This window comes from Malus domestica, chromosome 10 (genome assembly GCF_042453785.1).
Source record: "Malus domestica chromosome 10, GDT2T_hap1".
NCBI classification, from domain to species: Eukaryota; Viridiplantae; Streptophyta; class Magnoliopsida; order Rosales; family Rosaceae; genus Malus; species Malus domestica.
In genome coordinates, this window is record NC_091670.1 from 6,322,886 (window position 1) to 6,341,653 (window position 18,768).

An 18,768-nucleotide genomic window follows, 5' to 3' on the forward strand; every position below is an offset into this window, starting at 1 on the left:
GTTAATCAACACTTAAATAATAATTCAATTGTCAACTTCCATGTCACTTAATTTACAAAATGTAGTTTTCCTAGCATTACCCATCCAGTAAAGTTGTTTTCTAAAACTAAAATGATAAATTTTCGTAGACTAAATTTTGTAATCTAAGTGTGCAAATTTATAGACTAAATTTTATAAATTAAATAACATGAAAGTTGATGATTAAATTATTATTTGAGTGTTACTTAAATTTTTCAATTGCATTACTCGGGCGTATACCGTCCCTGTACCAGTCATAGGATGACAATTTAACCCGTCAAATCCGATACTTGCAAGTAACCGATCCGAAATTTCGGATATTTTACGATTATGGGTAACCGTTGGGTAAATTTTTCGGTTTCGGGTTCGGTTATGGTTATTGGGGTATCCGCCCCAAACCCATACCTAAAACTGAACCATTTCATCTATGAATAAAAAATATAAATATTTATTAAAAGAGGTTGTTAATAATCATGCATTATTAAATATGAAATTAATTATTTACTTTTATATCATTAATAATAGTAATTATATGCTTATAATTTTCAAGAGTGTAAATATTTTCTTAGTAATATAAATTTTTAATATTATTTATTAGATGCATTGTATCAATTATATTAATAATAGCAATTTATTTAATATCGTTTTTTAATATTTTACATTTAGTTAATAATATAAATAAATATATAAATATCATAATGCGACACTGTTCCAGGATCAAAAATTTGTTACCCAACGAGTTCGGTTATGGGAAAATCCGTTTAAAAATTCTACAGGTTCGAATTCTGAGAAAATACACAAGTTCAGATATGAGAATGGCACATCCGAATCCCCGTACCGTGCCATCCCTAACCAGTCACCAAAGGAGCTCAAGAAAATAAGGACCTGTTTGGTATTGGATTTGAGTCCAAAGTTTTTAACTCAAAAATAATTTTTAAATTTTAAAGTAAAAAATCTGTTTGGTAGGCTTATTTTGCAAAACTGGACTCAAAATATTTTAAAAACAGCCATTATAATTTGAAAACAAAAAAGTCAGATTTTAGAGTTTTTTTTTTTTTTTTTTTTTCACGATTTCATATCCTACCGCGATGGAGGTTTGAGCTGCGCCTCGCAGACCACGAGCAGGCCTTGCGCCTCACCAACGACGGGCGACCAAGAATAAAGACGAACAGGTAATCCTTTTTTTTTGAGTTTCTGGGACTTTGAGACTGCAATTCCTCAATCCAATTCGAAGAGACCATTTTCACATTGTGTATTTGTGACTCCAATTTCGAATTTAGTTTTCTGTAACTCTCTCTCTCTCTCTCTCTCTACTTTCTCTCTCTTGTATTATCTGTTTGTGTTGAATTGCATGAATGTTTGATTGTTTGTATAATTGGTCAATTCTGTGTTTTTATTGGTGGTTTCGGAGATTTGTTGCAGCTGGGTTTACTGGGTTTCTTTAGAATTAGGCAGCTGTTGGGAAAATTGGGGGAAATTAGTAGTGCGTGCATCTGCATGGGGTTGTGGGATTCTTTAGAATTAGGCAACATCACGACATGAGGTTGTTGCTGTGAAAATGTGAGAGAATTGGAGGGATAAGGTTCATGGTGGGTGGGAGTTCTCACTTCTACCAAGTCCTAATCACCAATGTAGGTTCAGATGGGGAGGTTCTTACTGTGAAAGTGAAGGGTTCAAGGACCGGGTGGATACCGATGGCCAGGAACTGGGGACAAAACTGGCAGAGCAGATCAACTCATGGTCATGTGTCCCTTTGTCGCTTAAGTTTTTCTGCTGTCCTATATAAAGTTTAGGTTTGTGGTAAAAAAGAAGAAGGGAAAATTGTAGGAGAAAGTTGAAAAAATGGGAATACGAGGTCCCAGTTTTGTCTTTAAGGATATGATGCGTAGAAAGTGTAGTACTTAATGGAACATGTAATTATTTGAAAGTAAAGTTATGCCCCTCGATTCTTCGGTATAATCCTACTTTAATGGTTATATTTGCTTTTATCTTTTAGTTGTTTTCAGAGATGGTTTACCAATTAACATGTGAAAATGCAGAGTATTAGAAAGAGAAGGAAAATAAGCAGTAAAACGAAAGAAAATATGAGACAGGTTGAGAAATATTAGAGAGAACAGAGGAATTCAGAGAAAATGGGTTCAGGTCTGATGCATTTAGGATGACACTGTGCCAGCTAAGGTAAAATGGGTGAGATTGTAGTCACTAGTCAGTGTACTGCAGGTCATCTGTTTTCACTTCTTGTCTGGACTGGTTCTTCTACCAATGTAATGAGGCATTCTTGCTGGCGTTGTCGATTTCTTATTCTCTGTGTATGCCTATCTTATTCTTTGTGTATTGGGTTTTTGTGTGAATACTATTTTTTCGATTGTTAGATCGAAGAAGGAAGTTCAATTTATCAAGGATCAAGTTTTGGAGTAGCAAACGCCACGCCACCTTCGGTTCAAGGTATGGAAATCTTGAACTTGTAATCTACTTGGAGTTATGGGTTTATTTGGAACTTACTTGGAGACCCAGCAATTTATTTTTATTTTTCTCTTCAATTTTGTTAAAAAACGTATATTCTCTGCCCGTCTGTCTTTTGCAATTACCCAAACTAGGTGTTTAATAACTTTATAAATTTTTTCATGTGTGGTGATCAAGTAGGTATTTAATTTATAGGAATTGATCGGGAACAAATGCGTACTGTCCTTTTTCTATTCAATTGTTGATCTGGATAGACTAGAGATTAAGGTGCCATAAAATAACAATAAGCACTATCCATGTAGCCTGTTAAAATTTTCTGGTAGGCTTTTGTAACGACTTACTATGTCTCTTCCTTTTAGTTAAAGGTAGTTTATGTTTCCTATAAAACAGAGATTAGAACTACGCATTTAAAGAAAAGTTTCATTTGCAGATCACATTTTTTGTGTCAATTGTTATCCACAAAAAGATAAAAAGCAGAGCAATGCAAAAGACAGCAGCGATACTCCCAAAAATATTCATATTTGGTCAAAATTGAGTACAGTAAAAACACAATGCTGTAGCAGGATTAAAAAAAGGACAATCAACTGGAGAAGTATAAACAAGTGTTACATCCGGTAGATTGGCAAATACAGAAATTTCTAAAAGAGAAAGGAACTTGTGTACTCTAACTATAAATCCCAAAATAAGAAGAAATAATGGTGTATCACATCCAGTATATCGCACACTCCTTGTAATGCAAAAAGCTCAATAATCACATCATATCTACTCAGCATTAACAGAAAATTATTTCACTCAAACAAATTGATAACTTAGAACGTGTAAAAATGTTACAAACACTTTATTTTCAGGACAAGACAAAATCCCAGTCTAAACCTCCTACACTTTCTGGCGCTAACTTCCACAATAAGAAAATTGAACAATCTAATGGTAGCTGAAATTACCTTATTTTTGGATAATGTATCTACAGGTGACATTACTTTCGGCTGCACATAGTTCTTCAGCACATTGACTACTTTACTTAGGTATTTTGGTTTGAATTTTAAGAATTTAATTAAGAATTGGGTTAAGAATTTTTCTAAATTTCCTGTCAAATTCCTTGTTAGGATCGGTTTTGGTTGATGCCCAAAATGTTAGCTTCTTCAGCTTCAGCTAGAGCCGTTTTTCGCTCTTGCCCAAATGCAATCAAAAGGTACTTTTTTTTCCTTTCATTTCACTCCCTCTCCCGTTTTTTCGCATTTTCATTCATCTTTCTGCCAAGAATTATTAGTATTCGGGTTACGAAATTATCAAACTCTGGATTGATTGTGTTGGAATGTGTATGTTTTCTTATACAGGGACCCTTTTCTCTGGTTGTATTGTGTAACCCAAAACGTTTTCGATCACTCGTTGCCATCCACAACATGCTTTACACACTCTCCTTCCGAAGCTTCGTGTACATCCTCTGCATTGGACTCATTATCCGTGCGGAGGTCAAATGTTTTTACGTCTCATAGCATTCTTCGAAACTGCCTGCCTGCTACTGCTAGATGCATGGGCGGTACATCATTCGAGGTGAAGACAGACAATGATGTTGTCAGGTTTTCAATCGGCAAGCCACTCGATAAGATTGGTCCCTCAAACAATGGGAACAAGAAGATGGCTGTAACCCGACGTGTTAAAATGTCCAAGAAGGCCAAACTAAATGAACTGCGATTTTACCGCCTCAAGGCCAAAAAGAAGATGAACTCTCCAAATCCACAAGTTAGAATTATATACAAACTTGAAAAGGTTGGTTAGATGCTTTGTTATCTGTAAATGCTTTGCTGCTACTATCTCACTACTTTTTGCATTTTGGTTCCCTTGGTAGTGCGGTTGCTGTTCGATTGAATCCTCTGGTTTTACGTCGATGTCTCTGTTTGTTAGGGTAGATTTGTTGTTGTGTTGCAAAATTCATGTTTAGTTTTTCAGAAGTGGACTCTCGTTAAAATTTTCACTTTTTTCTCTGTTCTTAATTTCTGCATTGTCTAGGCTTTTGACCATCTCATGTAACTATTTTCTTTCTAACTATATTCTTTTGATACTTTTATCTCAGTAAATTGGTTTATTCTTTAGGCAAAACGAAAGGAAGCATGGTTGATTGAGAAGTTGAGGAAATTTGAGGTTCCCAAAGCCCCCGCTGAAACACATGATCCTGAAATTTTAACTGAGGAAGAAAAACATTATCTTAAGCGAACCGGTGAGAAAAAGAAGAACTATGTCCCAGTAGGAAGGCGAGGAGTATTCGGAGGGGTGGTTTTAAATATGCATCTGCATTGGAAGAAGCATGAGACTGTTAAGGTCATTTGCAAGCCTTGTAAGCCAGGACAGGTTCATGAATATGCTGAAGAGCTTGCTCGACTGAGTAAAGGCATTGTGATTGACATAAAACCTAATAATAGCATAATTTTCTACCGGGGAAAGAACTATGTGCGGCCGAAAGTAATGTCACCTCCAGATACATTATCCAAAAATAAGGTAATTTTCAGCTACCATTAGATTGTTCAATTTTCTTAATGTGGAAGTTAGCGCCAGAAAGTATATAGGAGGTTTAGACTGGGGTTTTGTCTTGTCCTGAAAATAAAGTGTTTGTAACATTTTTACACGTTCTAAGTTATCAATTTGTTTGAGTGAAATAATTTTCTGTTAATGCTGAGTAGATATGATGTGATTATTGAGCTTTTTGCATTACAAGGAGTGTGCAATATACTGGATGTGATACACCATTATTTCTTCTTGTTTTGTGATTTATAGTTAGAGTACACAGGTTCCTTTCTCTTTCAGAAATTTCTGTATTTGCCAATCTACCGGATGTAACACTTGTTTATACTTCTCCAGTTGATTGTCGTTTTTTTAATCCTGCTACAGCATTGTGTTTTTACTGTACTCAATTTTGACCAAATATGAATATTTTTGGGAGTATTGCTGCTGTCTTTTGCATTGCTCTGCTTTTTATCTTTTTGTGGATAACAATTGACACAGAAAATGTGATCTGAAAATGAAACTTTTCTTTAAATGCGTAGTTCTAATCTCTGTTTTATAGGAAACATAAACATTTTAACTAAAAGAAGGGTGAGTTACTTGAAATTTAAATTTTGATTCAGGTTAAATTGTCGTTTTTGTTTTAGTACCTTTATGGAGAAGAGATAAAGGATATTGTTGAATAGGACTGAAATTTCACAAATTGTTAGATTCCAAGTAAGAAATTTAGTATTTCAGAATGCATAAATAAGAAATAATTCTGGTTGCCCATGAATTATTTTAAGTCCTCTAACTATATTCCATGGAAGTATTTTCTTTAAGACCATGTAGATGCTTGAGACAATAGGACCTCCTGTCCCCATTTCGCTACATGCTTCTAGTTGATTCACTTCATGGACTGGTGGAGATGGCTACGATTTTTAACATGATTGGAGATTTTTTATCACTGGGGAATGAGTTTATCCCTTATGCAATTTTCTGACGACAATTTCGTCAAGATTATAGTGCTGTTTGGGCTAGTATCGGGGCATAGGATTGATATTTTCAAGAGTGTGTTTGCTTGACATCAATGTAGGGGACAGTAGGTTAGTTTCACTGGAGAGTTGAGTGGCCTCAGTTATTCAGGTCTCCTTGGTGGCAAACCAATGTGTCTTAAAATCTGCAATTCAGTGGTAGAGAAAGTTAGGAAGAATTTAGAAGGGTGGAGGAAAGGTTGTTCTTCAAGGATTACCCTTATTCGATAGAGTCGCATGCAACTTATTGCTCAATTGGTTTTGGGTTGCGTGCTCATATTATTTCAGGTGATACCTTATGCAAATAACCAAGGGTGAAACTGTTAGCAATGATAATTTAGAGGAGAGAAATAGGTCTTTTCTTCGTAAGTGGTTGTGGAGGTTCCTCTTGAGCAAACCTTGCAGGTCTCGATCCTTGGACGGAACCAGGCAGAGTAATAACAGAGGGTGGACTGTGGGATTCTCAGCTTTGAGAGTGATTCTCTGTGAAGTCTTTTGAAATACAGTTAGCAATGCCAATTTAGTTTTTGTGTCCTGTTTCTTAGGTTGAGGATAGTATCTCTTGTTGACTGCTAGTCAAATTTGGTTATGGTGTTCGTCTTTAATAACAAAATTATTCTGTTTTTAAAGGTCTTAAATAAAATGAAATTAAATTTATAGTCTTAGCTTATCTTATTTGTACTCGACATTATGATTCTATTATGAAATCATAACCCCAGAAGGTTGTGATATTGGAAATGACTTTTTCATAAAGGCCAATTGATCAATTGGTTTAAAAGCCATTGATCCTCACGTGAATGCAAAGGTTAACGTTACAATTGCTTTTGTGTTTAAAACACTGCAGGCACTGGAAAAATATAAATACGAGCAGTCCCTCGAACATACAAGTCAGTTCATTGAAAAGCTTGAGAATGAACTAGAAGAGTATCAGAAGCACGTTGCTCGATTTAAGAAAGCAAATGAGGATGCAACACAAGAATCTTTGGTCAAGACATGAACAGTAAGGTATTTTACTTGCCCTCAAACCTTATTTTGACCTTGAGTTCCTGTTTGCTTGAAAGCATTAATATTTCATTAACAAGTGAAATGTTTTGACACCTTTGGATTTGGGATAGTCTGGATTGGTCTCAGACCAAGCTCTTAGAGCATTTGGGGCAGTAATTTGATTAGCGTTTTGAGTTTGCAAGATAGATCATTGATTAAAGATCGTGGGTTTGGGTAACTTGGTGTATTTTTGGAAGATGGGTCTTCCTCAAAAACCATGAAAAACTTGAATGTTGCTAAGTGTGGTAGAATGACTAATTTTGGGGTCTCGCTTTTGCAGCAAACGTTTATGAAGCTGGTGTTGGAGGTGTGTCAGGTTCTGCATTTCAATCTCTTTGAAAAGTGAACTTGTCTTGGCTAAAAGATGGATGCAGCACCTTTGTGCTATGCTCGTCGTGGATTCCGAAACTTTGGTGTTTAGTATTTGAAAGTGATCAATCTTTATCTCAGTTAATTTTTCAATTCTGGTGATTTCTTGGCTTCCATAGCTGAATGGGAGGAGGCTGAAAGGGGGAGAGGGGAGGGGCTGCCGTGAGGATGGGAGATGATGTATGTGAAAATCCATTGGAAATTTGACAAACTAAAAAAACAAAAAAACAAAAATATGCTACTTAGTTATACAGTATAGTTGTATTCATCTTCACTTGTAAGTAAGAGATCTTAGTTTCGATTCTCGCCAAAGACGAATTTGAATCAAATTATTATTAGCACATTTTGAGACTAAGTCCACCGTCTCACCCTTAGTATAGATAATATCATTTGTTAAAAAAAATACAAATATATAATTCTAGTGTTTTTATCAAATGGTTCTTGAAATTGACTCTGACCATCATGATGGTCTTTAAAATTGAAAATCATTCAATGTAGTCCTTAAAAATAAGTGTCGTAAATCAATGTGATCATTTCGTCAAAATTCTGTTAAAAATTTCCTTAAATGTAGATGTGCCCATGAGCGGTAGGTCTCGGGTTCGAGACTTGGGAGCAGCCTCTCCATAAATGAGGGTAAGGCTAACCGACATTAACCTCTCCCAGACCCTGCGTAAAGCGGGAGCCTTGTGCACTGGGTACGACCTTTTTGTAGATGTGCCCCAAAAGATTTACAGATTTTTATCACAAATGGTCCATAAAATTGACTTACACCATCAAGATGGTCCTTGAAATTGACTCAAACCATCAAAATAGTTCTTGAAACACCATCAAGATGATCCCTAAATTGAAAATCGATAGATGTAGTTCTTGAAAATAGGTATTGCAAATCAATATGATCATTCCGTCATAATTTTGTAAAAAAAATTGTTATGTGCTGATGTGGGCTTAATAATTAGTTTAAAAAATTGTCTAAATACGTTTCTGCACAATATAATTTTTTTTTTCTTATAGTAGGACCTACTTCGAAGAGAGATCCCTTCTATAAATTTTCAAAGGTACAAGGCTTAACCAAGGCATAAGAGGGGGTTTGGAATTAATTTTCAACCAACAACAGACACACCTCGGTTATAACCTCATTATCTCAAGGCATACCTTGCCGTTCTTTGAGTCACCAGATCACCAAGGAAGCGCCGAACAAGCTCTCCCAAATTAAGGTTGTGAGGATGTTGACTGCTTAAATGTTAGCGGTGATGTCCCAAAAGTCGTTGCCAATCAGTCAGCTGTCACCAAAGGTGATCTCAATCTAGGTTCAGTTTGGTGAAGGGTGTTGAAGTGTGTAAAGATGAGTGTATTGAGATTTTTTTTTTTTTTTTTAGAGAATAGACATCGAATAAGATAATTACACGATTGGGTTTTTGGGTTCACAACTTTTTATTAACTATTAAATTATTAAACCTATTGTAATTTTTTTAATTTAATTAGACTTGTGTTATCCATTTATGTGTTACATCAGCTCATAACAAAAATTTTGACAAAATTGTGACAGAATGACTATATTGATTTGGGACACTTACTTGCGGGACTACCTTGATTGATTTTCAATTCCATAGACCATTTTGATGTCGCAGGTCAATTACAAGAACTATTTTGATGTCGTGGGTCAATTTTCAAAGACCATTTGTGAGAAAAAATACTGATAAGACTCATTTATGTGCCACATCAACACTTGTTATTTTACATATAGTAAGATGTAAGTTGGAGAGAGTACCAATATTATTAGGAGGTGTGATATCCACACACCCTTTTTTACTTCTCCCACACCTTTTTAATTTTCAGCCGTCGAATCAGATGAATTGAAGAAGATCACGGACATAAATTAACAGGGGGTGTGTGAGAAGTAAAATGGGGATGTGGATAGCACACCCCTATTATTAGTTGTGGGGCGTTGGCCCATTTTGGTTCAAATGCGAATTTGAACCAAATTATTGTTAGTCCATTTTGAGGTTAAGTCCACCCTCCCCCTTAATATAGATAATATCATTTGTTAAAAAAAAAAATCATTCAAATATATAATACTATTATATGCCCACACATGAAATTTTTAATTTTTGTTTTTAAAATTGAAGGTGGGAGAAAAGGAGTGAGAGAGAACGTGGAAGTAGAGGTGGGGAGATAGGTTTTTTATTATTATTTTTTTTAAATTAGAGATGTCAAAATCATCTATAGAGGCTTAAACACAAACAAAAAAAAATTCATTTTGTGAAATTACGTTATTGTTCTTAACTTTTTTGTTATGATAAAAGACTAAATAGTTTTTTTGTCCTTTTTAGTTGACAAAGAATGTTCAATTAATATGTAGTTTAGATAAATGAATGGTTCTAACCCTAAGGGTACCCAAACCTTGTGTAGAAATCTTCGGTACTTGTTATGTTACATTTGGTAAGATGTAAGTTGGAGAAAGTACTAGTATTATTAGTAGTGGGGCGTTGGCCCATCACCCTAAAAGTTTAATATGGTATCATAATAGGTTGATTGCTTGAATAAAAAATAAGGAATTATTATTAGCACTCTAAAAATTTCATTCTACACTCCAAACTTTCTATATTAGGAAAGAAAAAAACACTTGTGAGAGGTGTAGAATGAGATTTTTTGAGTGTCAATAACACTCCCCAAAAAATATTGTTGGGTTTTTACCTTGCATGTACGAATTAACAAAAGAAAATTAATGATAGATGTTGAATTATCTGCACATATGATCAATATTGGGGAGTTAGCTACTATGTAGCAGTCTCACGTAAAATAGAATATATAATGAATGGTTCTACTTAGGGCTAGTTTTGTATTGTTGTGCTTTAAAAAAAAAAGCATGTGTTGAGTAGTGAGAATAAACAGCTTTGAAATAAAGCAGTAAAATAATTGGTAAACTATAGTTGTAAAAGTTGTTATAATGTTTGATAAACTTTTATATAAAATAGCACTGGCTATGTAAAATGACAAAAAAGGCATAATACATATGTGTATTAATTTCATCATTTGGAAAATAAAGGTTAATTATTAAAATATATATCTACACTAAAAGGGAGGGGATCGGTTTAGCCTCACAATGGGCTAACAATAATGTAATTCAAATTGGCTTTTGGAGAGAATCGGACCTAAGACACCTAAGACCTCTCACTTACAAGTGAAGAGGAATACCATTAGACCGTAGTACTAAATTATAATTATTAAAAAATATTTATATCTTAGTTTAAACCTCTCACACTCTCAAATCCCCAAATTTAAAAACCCAACAAGAAAATCAAACAAAACAAAAAATGAAATTTGGTTGAAATTTTCATACAAGAGAAGCTTACCAGATGAAGGACGTGAGCTAGGGTAGCGTTTGGTACGCAGACGGGACGGGACGGGACGGGACGGGACGGGACGGAACGGGACGGAACATATGTTCTGTGTTATGTTTGGTACGCGCGGGACGGAACAGGACGGTTGTTCCGTCCTGCGTTTGGTACCATAGGGACGGAACGGAACCAAAAAATTAAAATGACTAAAATACCCAAAACCCTTCTTACGCACAGAACTTCGCCACTGCTGCTTCTTCTTCGTTATCTTCCACTCTCTTCTCTCACCCTCCAAACCCAACACTCATCGCCACCCCTCTCTTCTCTCACCCACCAAAACCCGCCATCTCCACCATCACCGCACCTGGTAAGCGAGTTCTCCCGCATCCTCAGCGACCACAGGAACCCTCACCACGACTTGGAGCTCTCCCTCAATGCTCTGTCTACCCAAATATCCAGAGACTTGGGTTGAGCAAGTTCTGAAACGCTGCAAAAATCTCGGGCTTTCTGCTCACAGGTTCATTCTTTGGGTTAAAACAATTCTGGGTTTTCGACATAGTGCTGCTATCATATTTTCTGCACACAGGTTCATTTTGATTGACATTTTAGGAAGTAGCAAGCAATATGCTGTGTTGTGGGATTTCCTCATAGAAGTGAGAGAGGCCAAGTGTTGTAATAAGGGATTCCTTTGACGAGCCAGATTATATTATCATTGATACCCTCTTTGCTCTAGCTGAAGCTTACATGTTTGCCCAACTGGTTGACTTCAAAGATAAAAATCCAGGAAAAATTCCAGAGGGTGTTGAGTAAGAATACGACTTGCTCCGTGGTCCATGGATGGTAAAATTCTTTGATATCAATATTTATTTTGTTTTTTTTCTTTTCAGTTATGCTGTTTATGTACAAGGATGTTCGAGCTGCTGTTGATTTGTGCCACCGTGATGGAACTTTAAAGCAAATGGTGGCAAAAGACCCTCAGCGGTAAGGATATAAACATTGTGTATTAGTTTCACATAATGCAGATTAATCAATAATTGAATGGTAAAACAATCTTACTTGGTCTACATGATTAATGCTACAAGGTATATTAATGAAGTTACCTCCATAGTTCCTATGCTCAAAATGCTGAGAGATTCTGGCCGTGCTACATTCCTGGTGACAAACAGGTATTTGTGCTTCTTTTATATCTGTTTAATTAAATTTGAGAATTTTTATATGTTTTTGCTGATAATCTATAACACACGTTTTTCTTATAATTTTTTTTACGTCTTACAGTTTATGGGACTACACAAACATTGTGATGAATTTCCTCTGCGAGTCACGTACAGTGGATGGTAGTAGAAAATGCAATTTCGACTGGCTTAAATACTTTGATGTTGTCATCACTGGCAGGTCATGATTTTTCCTTTCCTCTAAGCGTTCTTTGTTGTATTCTTTACCATATATCACTACTTTATTAATTCCTTAATTGGAGAATGCTAATCTGGATTTCAATTGCCCTACCCTTGACATGGTGTAGGTTTTTATGAGTTATGTTGTTTATCATTATGTTCACCATCTCTGAATTTGCTAAGCATTTTCCATCTACACCGCCTATGTCATACTAACTATCATTTTACTAACCATTAGAAGTGGTTACCTATGCAGTGCAAAGCCAAGCTTCTTTCATGATGGTAACCGTGCTAATCTGTTTGAGGTAGAACTCGAGTCAGGGATGCTAATCAATACTGATAATGGTTCTCGGCTTAGGTTGGTATGCTAATCAATATTGTATGTCGCATTATACACTCGTATCCTCTTGTTTGGATCAAAACTTGAAACTTTGGGCTCAAGAAAGGAGTTGGCCCAAAAGGAGGCCCGAAAGGGAGATAGCCGAAGCCCAGTCGAAGCCCAGAAGGCAGAAAGGGCCTTTTCTGACTAGGTGCAGCTCATGAAGACCACTTGCTTACCTACCCAAAGGCCAAGTGGTATAGACTGATCAGCTATACAGCCCATAAAGTACTTTATAATGGCAGTCCATGTAAAATAGCTGATGAGTCATCACCCTCAAACCGCATTCGGGCAAGGCCACTGCTATAGGAGCCAAGCCAAGTTGTCTATATAAGAAGAAGGAGAAACCAGGAATAAGGACACTCAAACAAACAAACAAATGCAAGCACAAACTCTGCTCAAAGCCAGATTTGCCTTCAAAACAAAGCTGTAGTCAGCCTTCATCCCTTTCGGGACAAGCCTTCATCCCTCTCGGGATAACCCTCTCTTCAACCTTTTGTAATAGCTCTGCTACCTTGTTCAACCTTGCTGTAGTATCGATTCATCTTTTGTAATCTCTCTCTCTACCCCTCTAAGCTTTCAGGCCTTTGACAAAACTACAAAGATAGGAACCTACAAGACGAGCAACCTTACCCGATAAGGTTTAACCTTGCCCGACCTTCTTTGCTTTAGTTTTGTCTTTTCAATATGTTGTATACTTCCAATTATATGCAAGTTATTTCTAGCAACATGACCATTAAAAAGCTTTCTCAGCACTTGAATCTGATTTGAATATATTATCAGTGTTCAAACCAGATCCAAGTACTAAGCCCTCGGGCATGTAAATCTGATCAGTTAAAAGTCCTTGGCCTCAAGGCATAAAAAAGAACTTTATGTGGACTTAACCCATCCACGACAGTCCTTGATAAACGAGAAGTCCAAAGTTACTTAGGGCGCAAGTAATCAATCTACCTTCTAGTTTTCTTTCTATTATACCATGATTATCATAGAACGTTTGAGCGTGGAATGGATTCTAATGGAAAGCCTCAAGGCCTACACCTAAGGCCCCACAAAGGCATCCATTTGGATTCATTCCGTTCGGCGATCTAAAGAGTCTAAGTATAAGAATGAACTCTGATGGGAAGCCTCAAGGCCTACACCTAAGGCCCCACAAAGGCACCTATTTGGGTTCATTCTACTTCTTGGATTCGGGTAATCAGAAGTATAATAGTTAGAAAACTCATACAACCATGAGAACAAATATGATGCGTTCGAGCACTGGTTTAGTTATTTATGGGAAGCCTCAAGGCCTACACCTAAGGCCCCACAAAGGCACCTGTTATAACTAACACGGTTTCTCGAATACATACATATGTACAACTAAAGCACGACAACCATTTTACGTCTGCCATGCTAAAGATGGCAGTGGCACGCCTGAGCACCTAAATGTTAACCTTGATTGTGAGCCTCAAGGCCTACACCTAAGGCCCCACAAAGGCACCTCTCAAAGTTAACGATGTCCTTCTCTTTCAGCCTTGCCCGAAGAGTCTTGTCCGACGAGACTTGCCCGACAACGCTCGACAGCGAAGCAGAAGCCCGACAGTAGCCCTCAACCGGCGCCAACCTCCAAGGGAGCTGTGTGCTCGTCGGCCAAGAAACATCCCCGACGGAAATTCCTGACACGAACACCTCTTATTTTATCTAGTTTTATTAATTAATTTCATATTCCAAAAGGTTGGAAGTTCTTCACCTACACCTACGTTATCGTTGAAGGGACAGAAAAAGGCTTGTAGAGTTTTCCAGGTACTCTTTTAAATATTTAGTGCATTATATAGGATCATATTAATAGCTTTATCTGAATAGTTTATTTTCTATAACAAAACCTTCCATTTTTCTGATTGTGTTAATTATTTCAACTTGAGTAATAGTGTCTTTGACATTGTTTCAGGGAGGCAGCGTTGGCCATCTTCATAAACTGCTTTCAATTGAGTCAAGTTCACAGGTGAACTATTCTTTCCTGGAAGTACATCAGTTGCAAGAAAAACCGATGCTACCAACAAACTTGGGTCTAATATTTTACACATTTTTCATAAGTTCTTTATGTTGGTGACCATATATATGGAGATATTTTGTGCAGCAAAAAGGTTCTTGGTACTGAGTCTTCTAATTTCCTTTTTTTTTTCCCAGATTTCAGTTATCTGTGTCACTTCTTTAAACAATGTGCGTGTTTTCTTTCTTCTACGTTGCTTCCCCAAATGTGATCATATTTTCCCTAATTTCTTGTCATTATGGATAGGGTGGAGAACAATGCTTGTCGTTCCAGAGCTAGAGAGGGAGGTTGAACTCTTATGGGAATTGAGAGATACCCGCAAGGTCTTTCTAAAACTTCTTGTGAAACTGCTGTAATGTGGTATCATGATCAACAAGCTAACTTGTATGCTAGTTCATACAGCAACTTTGATTGTTGAGGAATGAACGCGATCTAATTGAAGACAAAATACATCATCTAAAGTGGTCTCTCAAGTCAGTGTTCATCTAGAATTTTATAGTACTTTTATTTATTAAATTTTCAATTGTGAGCGAAAATTTACACAGAAATGCTATTGCCCTTATCAGATATGACGATTTTAGTACTGTGGAGAAGCAAAAATTATCTTTTGAATGCAATGCTTTGGAGGTAAGCCTGTTAAACTTGCCGAGTAAAGTTTATTTCAGCTGCTTAAATATGTTGCTCAACGGGAATGGCTTATTTGGTTTGCAAGATGCATTGGGATGTTTCTACAATAAGAACCCAAAGAAATCAAGGTTAAGACTTTCAAAGCAACTAATTGATAAAGAATAAGAAAAAAAATTTACCTTCACCCAATCATGTAGTATTTCGTCATTATCCACAACAACACATTTTTTTTCATCATCCCAGCCAAATCCAGATGTATTCATCATGTCATATGCAGATGAATACTTTTCTTTCAGACGCTTCAATTTGTTTTGTATATGCTTCGACTCTATATTAATGCCAGGAATCTGTTCCCTCATCTTGGAGGCAACCATTACAAAAGTACCAGCCTTAAAACTGCCGGTCTCACACCTAACACCATCAGCAACCATCTCCTCGAGGATGGTAAGTAGTACATCCTCCTCATGATCAATCCAATTACGTGAGGTGGCCATATAATCTATCAAAGAAGCCATATATTACATAAGTAACACAAATAAACATAGATATAATGAATAGAAAACCACATTCATATGTTGTTTCCATTGAAATCTTTAAATTAGAAACACAATCAAATGACAATGACTAAATTTATATTAGTTGTACTAATCAATTACCAAAACAAAACTATTTATAGGCTCCTCGATTGTCACAAGTAGGGTCTAATTTCTTCAAGTACTAAGTAGGGTCTAATTTCTTCAAGTACCTGGAGCAAATTGTATATACAAATACATAAGAGGACATCCCTGAAATCAAGCATCCAATTTCCTTATTTTTTCGGCTATATTTGGAACTCATCTAAACATGAAATTATTATCTTTCGTTCCATCACAATTCATCTGACATGCAGTCCACACTTTACGCAGTAAAGACATTTGATTTCTTCCTAGTATCAACATATCAGTCAACCGAAAGGAAAGAATTATATTTAACCAAAAAAAAAACAAGAATGAACATACATACCGAAAATAAATACACAATTCTATAACATTAGAAGGCTGATCAGGGTTTTAAACTTCTCACGGTCATTGTAGAGCATGACAGTAAGTCACAGGAGTAAGTATCCTAGGTTTTAGTCAAACACTCAAGGCTGACTTAAAGTGGTTTAACAATGACATCTCCACTCAAATTTCCCTAAAAATGCATAGATATGTGTCCCTAAACTTGAATTTTTATTGATAAATCTAACTTGTGGAGACGAATTGTGAAATACTAGAAGAACAAAGTTTTGAAGACACAAAACTGAAAACCAATTTCACAGAAAACAGATATAAATTAGGGTTTGCCCAAAGCTTAGGTTTATCAACCTCAGAGGTTTTAGCATTAGGTTTGCAGGACTGAGTACAACTACGTGGAAGAGAACAACAATACCTTGAGGAATGCAGGAAGCCATAAATAAACAAATTAACATATCAAATTAAATATCAAAAAAGCCATAACATTTAGTAACACAAATAAACATATCAAAGAAGCCATAACATCCAGATAACTCCTAATTACCACATTACAATAACAAACATCTCAATAGTCTTGATGTTACGAATTTTCAAGCCAATTACAACAACTACATTGAGTCCACATCTCAATAAAAGACAATTACAACAACTACCATGTCAACCAATTTTCATGCCCTCCTTCCTCTCCACTCATCATATATTTCTCTTGCAAGATCATCCCTCCATTGAGTCCATATCTGGCTTGACTCAACGGTTTCAATGTAGGCTAATACTTCTGGTAAATCTTCCCCTATAGGTAATTCATCAAATGCAAGCCTTGCATTTTCCTCAGGATCAACCGCCATATATATTCTGATAAAATTATGAAGTAAACTACATGCGGTGATCATTCGTCCCTGAATCTTGATTGGATAGTGGGAAGGGCTTCGTAAGATAGCCCAACATCGTTTGAGGAGGCCAAAACATCTCTCAATAACATTCCTAGCACGTGAGTGTTTCATATTAAAATATTCTTCATGATTCCTAAGTGCACGTGAATTGTCTTCCCACTCTTGCAAATGGTATCTAGTGCCTCTATACGGTGCCAGAAAACCCTCACCATTCGTATATCATAAATCAACCAAATAGTATGTACCTATATTAGTTGATAATAAATTTTAGTTGTTGGCCAACAAAGGTAAGGAAAAATACTAGGTGCTTGTCTATCTTACTAGTTGGGACCTTGAGGCCATTAGCTCTAGTAACAGCGTCACCAAGAACTCTCGAATCAGTAGCTGATCCCTCCCAACCAGATAACACATATACGAATTTGAGGTCGCGTGTGCATACGCCTAACACATTAGTTGCTATATGACCCTTGTTCTATATCTTGGTCTATTGACATCAGGCACAGTGACCCCTATGTATGTTCCATCTAGCGCTCCTAAGCAACCCTAGACAAAAGAAAAACTTATATTAATTAGCAACTACAAATAATTATGTTATTAATGATTTTACTATGATGATTACCTTAAAGCATTTCCATCTCGATTCCGTGCAATCCTCTGGTATAGGGGTTGGTTTTGCAAACAACACATCTTGCAAACTGAGCAACGCACGCAATACTCTGCGGACATACCGACTAATAGTTTCACCAGACCTAATGAATCTAACTTGCATTGACCTATTTTTATTGTGGTGGGCTAATATGTTGACAAAAGTAGCTACTTGCTCCTCTATTGTAACATGACCATCATCTACCAATCCACCACGAGTTTGTAGTAAATCACATAAAACTGCAAATGCATTCCTATCCATTCGCAGCTCCCACAAACAGTGAGTATCACTCAATCGTGTGATACGATTTATTTCCTCTCTCCTAACATGAAGTCTAACAAATGTCATCTGCTCTAAACTAGCTATTTCCCGTTGTCTCCTTTGTTGTTGTCTATACCTCAACAATTGTGCATTCATAGTAAATACTTGTGCCATTATAATCCAAACGTTCAAAAGAACAAAGAATTGAGTCTCATATTCATCCATACCTTCACATGAAAAAAAAAAACATATGCAGGATTCAATTATTGAATGAATCAAAATATGATACTATATTTTCAGAAACATCAAAAGAACCCTAATAGGAATTGATAATGATAAAAGCGTCCAAACTAAAACCTGGGATGACATATTGTGAACCACAAAGAGTAAATTGCAAATAAAAAACAAAGTCAACATAGGGTCAGTGGATACTATACCTTAAAAAAATATGTTCAAGAGTGATCTGTACTACACCAGTTACTACAGTGGTCCTCATTAGTTTGTACATAGTGAAAACTTATAAGCCCTTAATCCCAACCTAACCACAGATTGAACTAAAAATGGAAATCTCATCACTACCTTCGGATTCACCTAGTAATCCCCTCTTGTATAACAGTAACAAAAAAAAAAACCTAATAACTTGTGGTAAAGGATATTGACCAACTTGCACATGGAGATATCAAGGAATTACGGTAAGGGAATATCCATTTACTACAAACTTGCAGCAACTATAATTACCATCATTGTCTCAGCGACAACTAAAGTTTAAATTCCCATGTAAGTCAAGAGGAAAAACAAAACTAATCAAC

General features: G+C 36.2%; 2 protein-coding genes, 1 long non-coding RNA gene and 1 pseudogene across 8 annotated transcripts; 3 read left to right on the plus strand and 1 right to left on the minus strand.

Annotated features, from left to right (window-relative positions):
* The first annotated feature begins 813 nt into the window (after window positions 1–813).
* On the plus strand, window positions 814–7,758 carry LOC103444861 (uncharacterized CRM domain-containing protein At3g25440, chloroplastic). Of its 6 annotated transcripts, none has more exons than XM_008383806.4 (8): window positions 814–1,190; window positions 2,391–2,463; window positions 3,449–3,503; window positions 3,585–3,670; window positions 3,816–4,248; window positions 4,573–4,974; window positions 6,835–6,995; window positions 7,315–7,758. In XM_008383806.4, the coding sequence occupies exons 4-7, from the start codon at window positions 3,600–3,602 to the stop codon at window positions 6,985–6,987; spliced, it is 1,059 nt and encodes a 352-aa protein (XP_008382028.1). In that variant the 5' UTR covers window positions 814–1,190; window positions 2,391–2,463; window positions 3,449–3,503; window positions 3,585–3,599; the 3' UTR covers window positions 6,988–6,995; window positions 7,315–7,758. The 6 variants fall into 6 exon arrangements, with proteins under 6 accessions (XP_008382028.1, XP_008382030.1, XP_028965302.1 ...); XM_029109469.2 differs by lacking the exon at window positions 3,449–3,503 and adding an exon at window positions 2,058–2,196 and having other exon boundaries at window positions 1,064–1,190; XM_070806575.1 differs by lacking the exon at window positions 814–1,190 and adding an exon at window positions 2,074–2,196.
* Window positions 7,759–11,175: 3,417 nt separating this feature from the next.
* Window positions 11,176–12,503, plus strand: LOC114827358 (uncharacterized; annotated as a pseudogene).
* A 1,706-nt stretch (window positions 12,504–14,209) lies between these two features.
* On the plus strand, window positions 14,210–15,013 carry LOC103422090 (uncharacterized). Its single transcript, XR_011572335.1, has 4 exons — window positions 14,210–14,293; window positions 14,439–14,641; window positions 14,787–14,863; window positions 14,943–15,013. It is a non-coding gene; the product is annotated as an uncharacterized lncRNA (long non-coding RNA).
* Window positions 15,014–15,196: 183 nt separating this feature from the next.
* On the minus strand, window positions 15,197–15,682 carry LOC139188517 (uncharacterized). Its single transcript, XM_070806102.1, has 2 exons — window positions 15,347–15,682; window positions 15,197–15,268 (listed from the first exon to the last, which is right to left on the minus strand). The coding sequence occupies exons 1-2, from the start codon at window positions 15,680–15,682 to the stop codon at window positions 15,197–15,199; spliced, it is 408 nt and encodes a 135-aa protein (XP_070662203.1).
* Window positions 15,683–18,768: the final 3,086 nt, after the last annotated feature.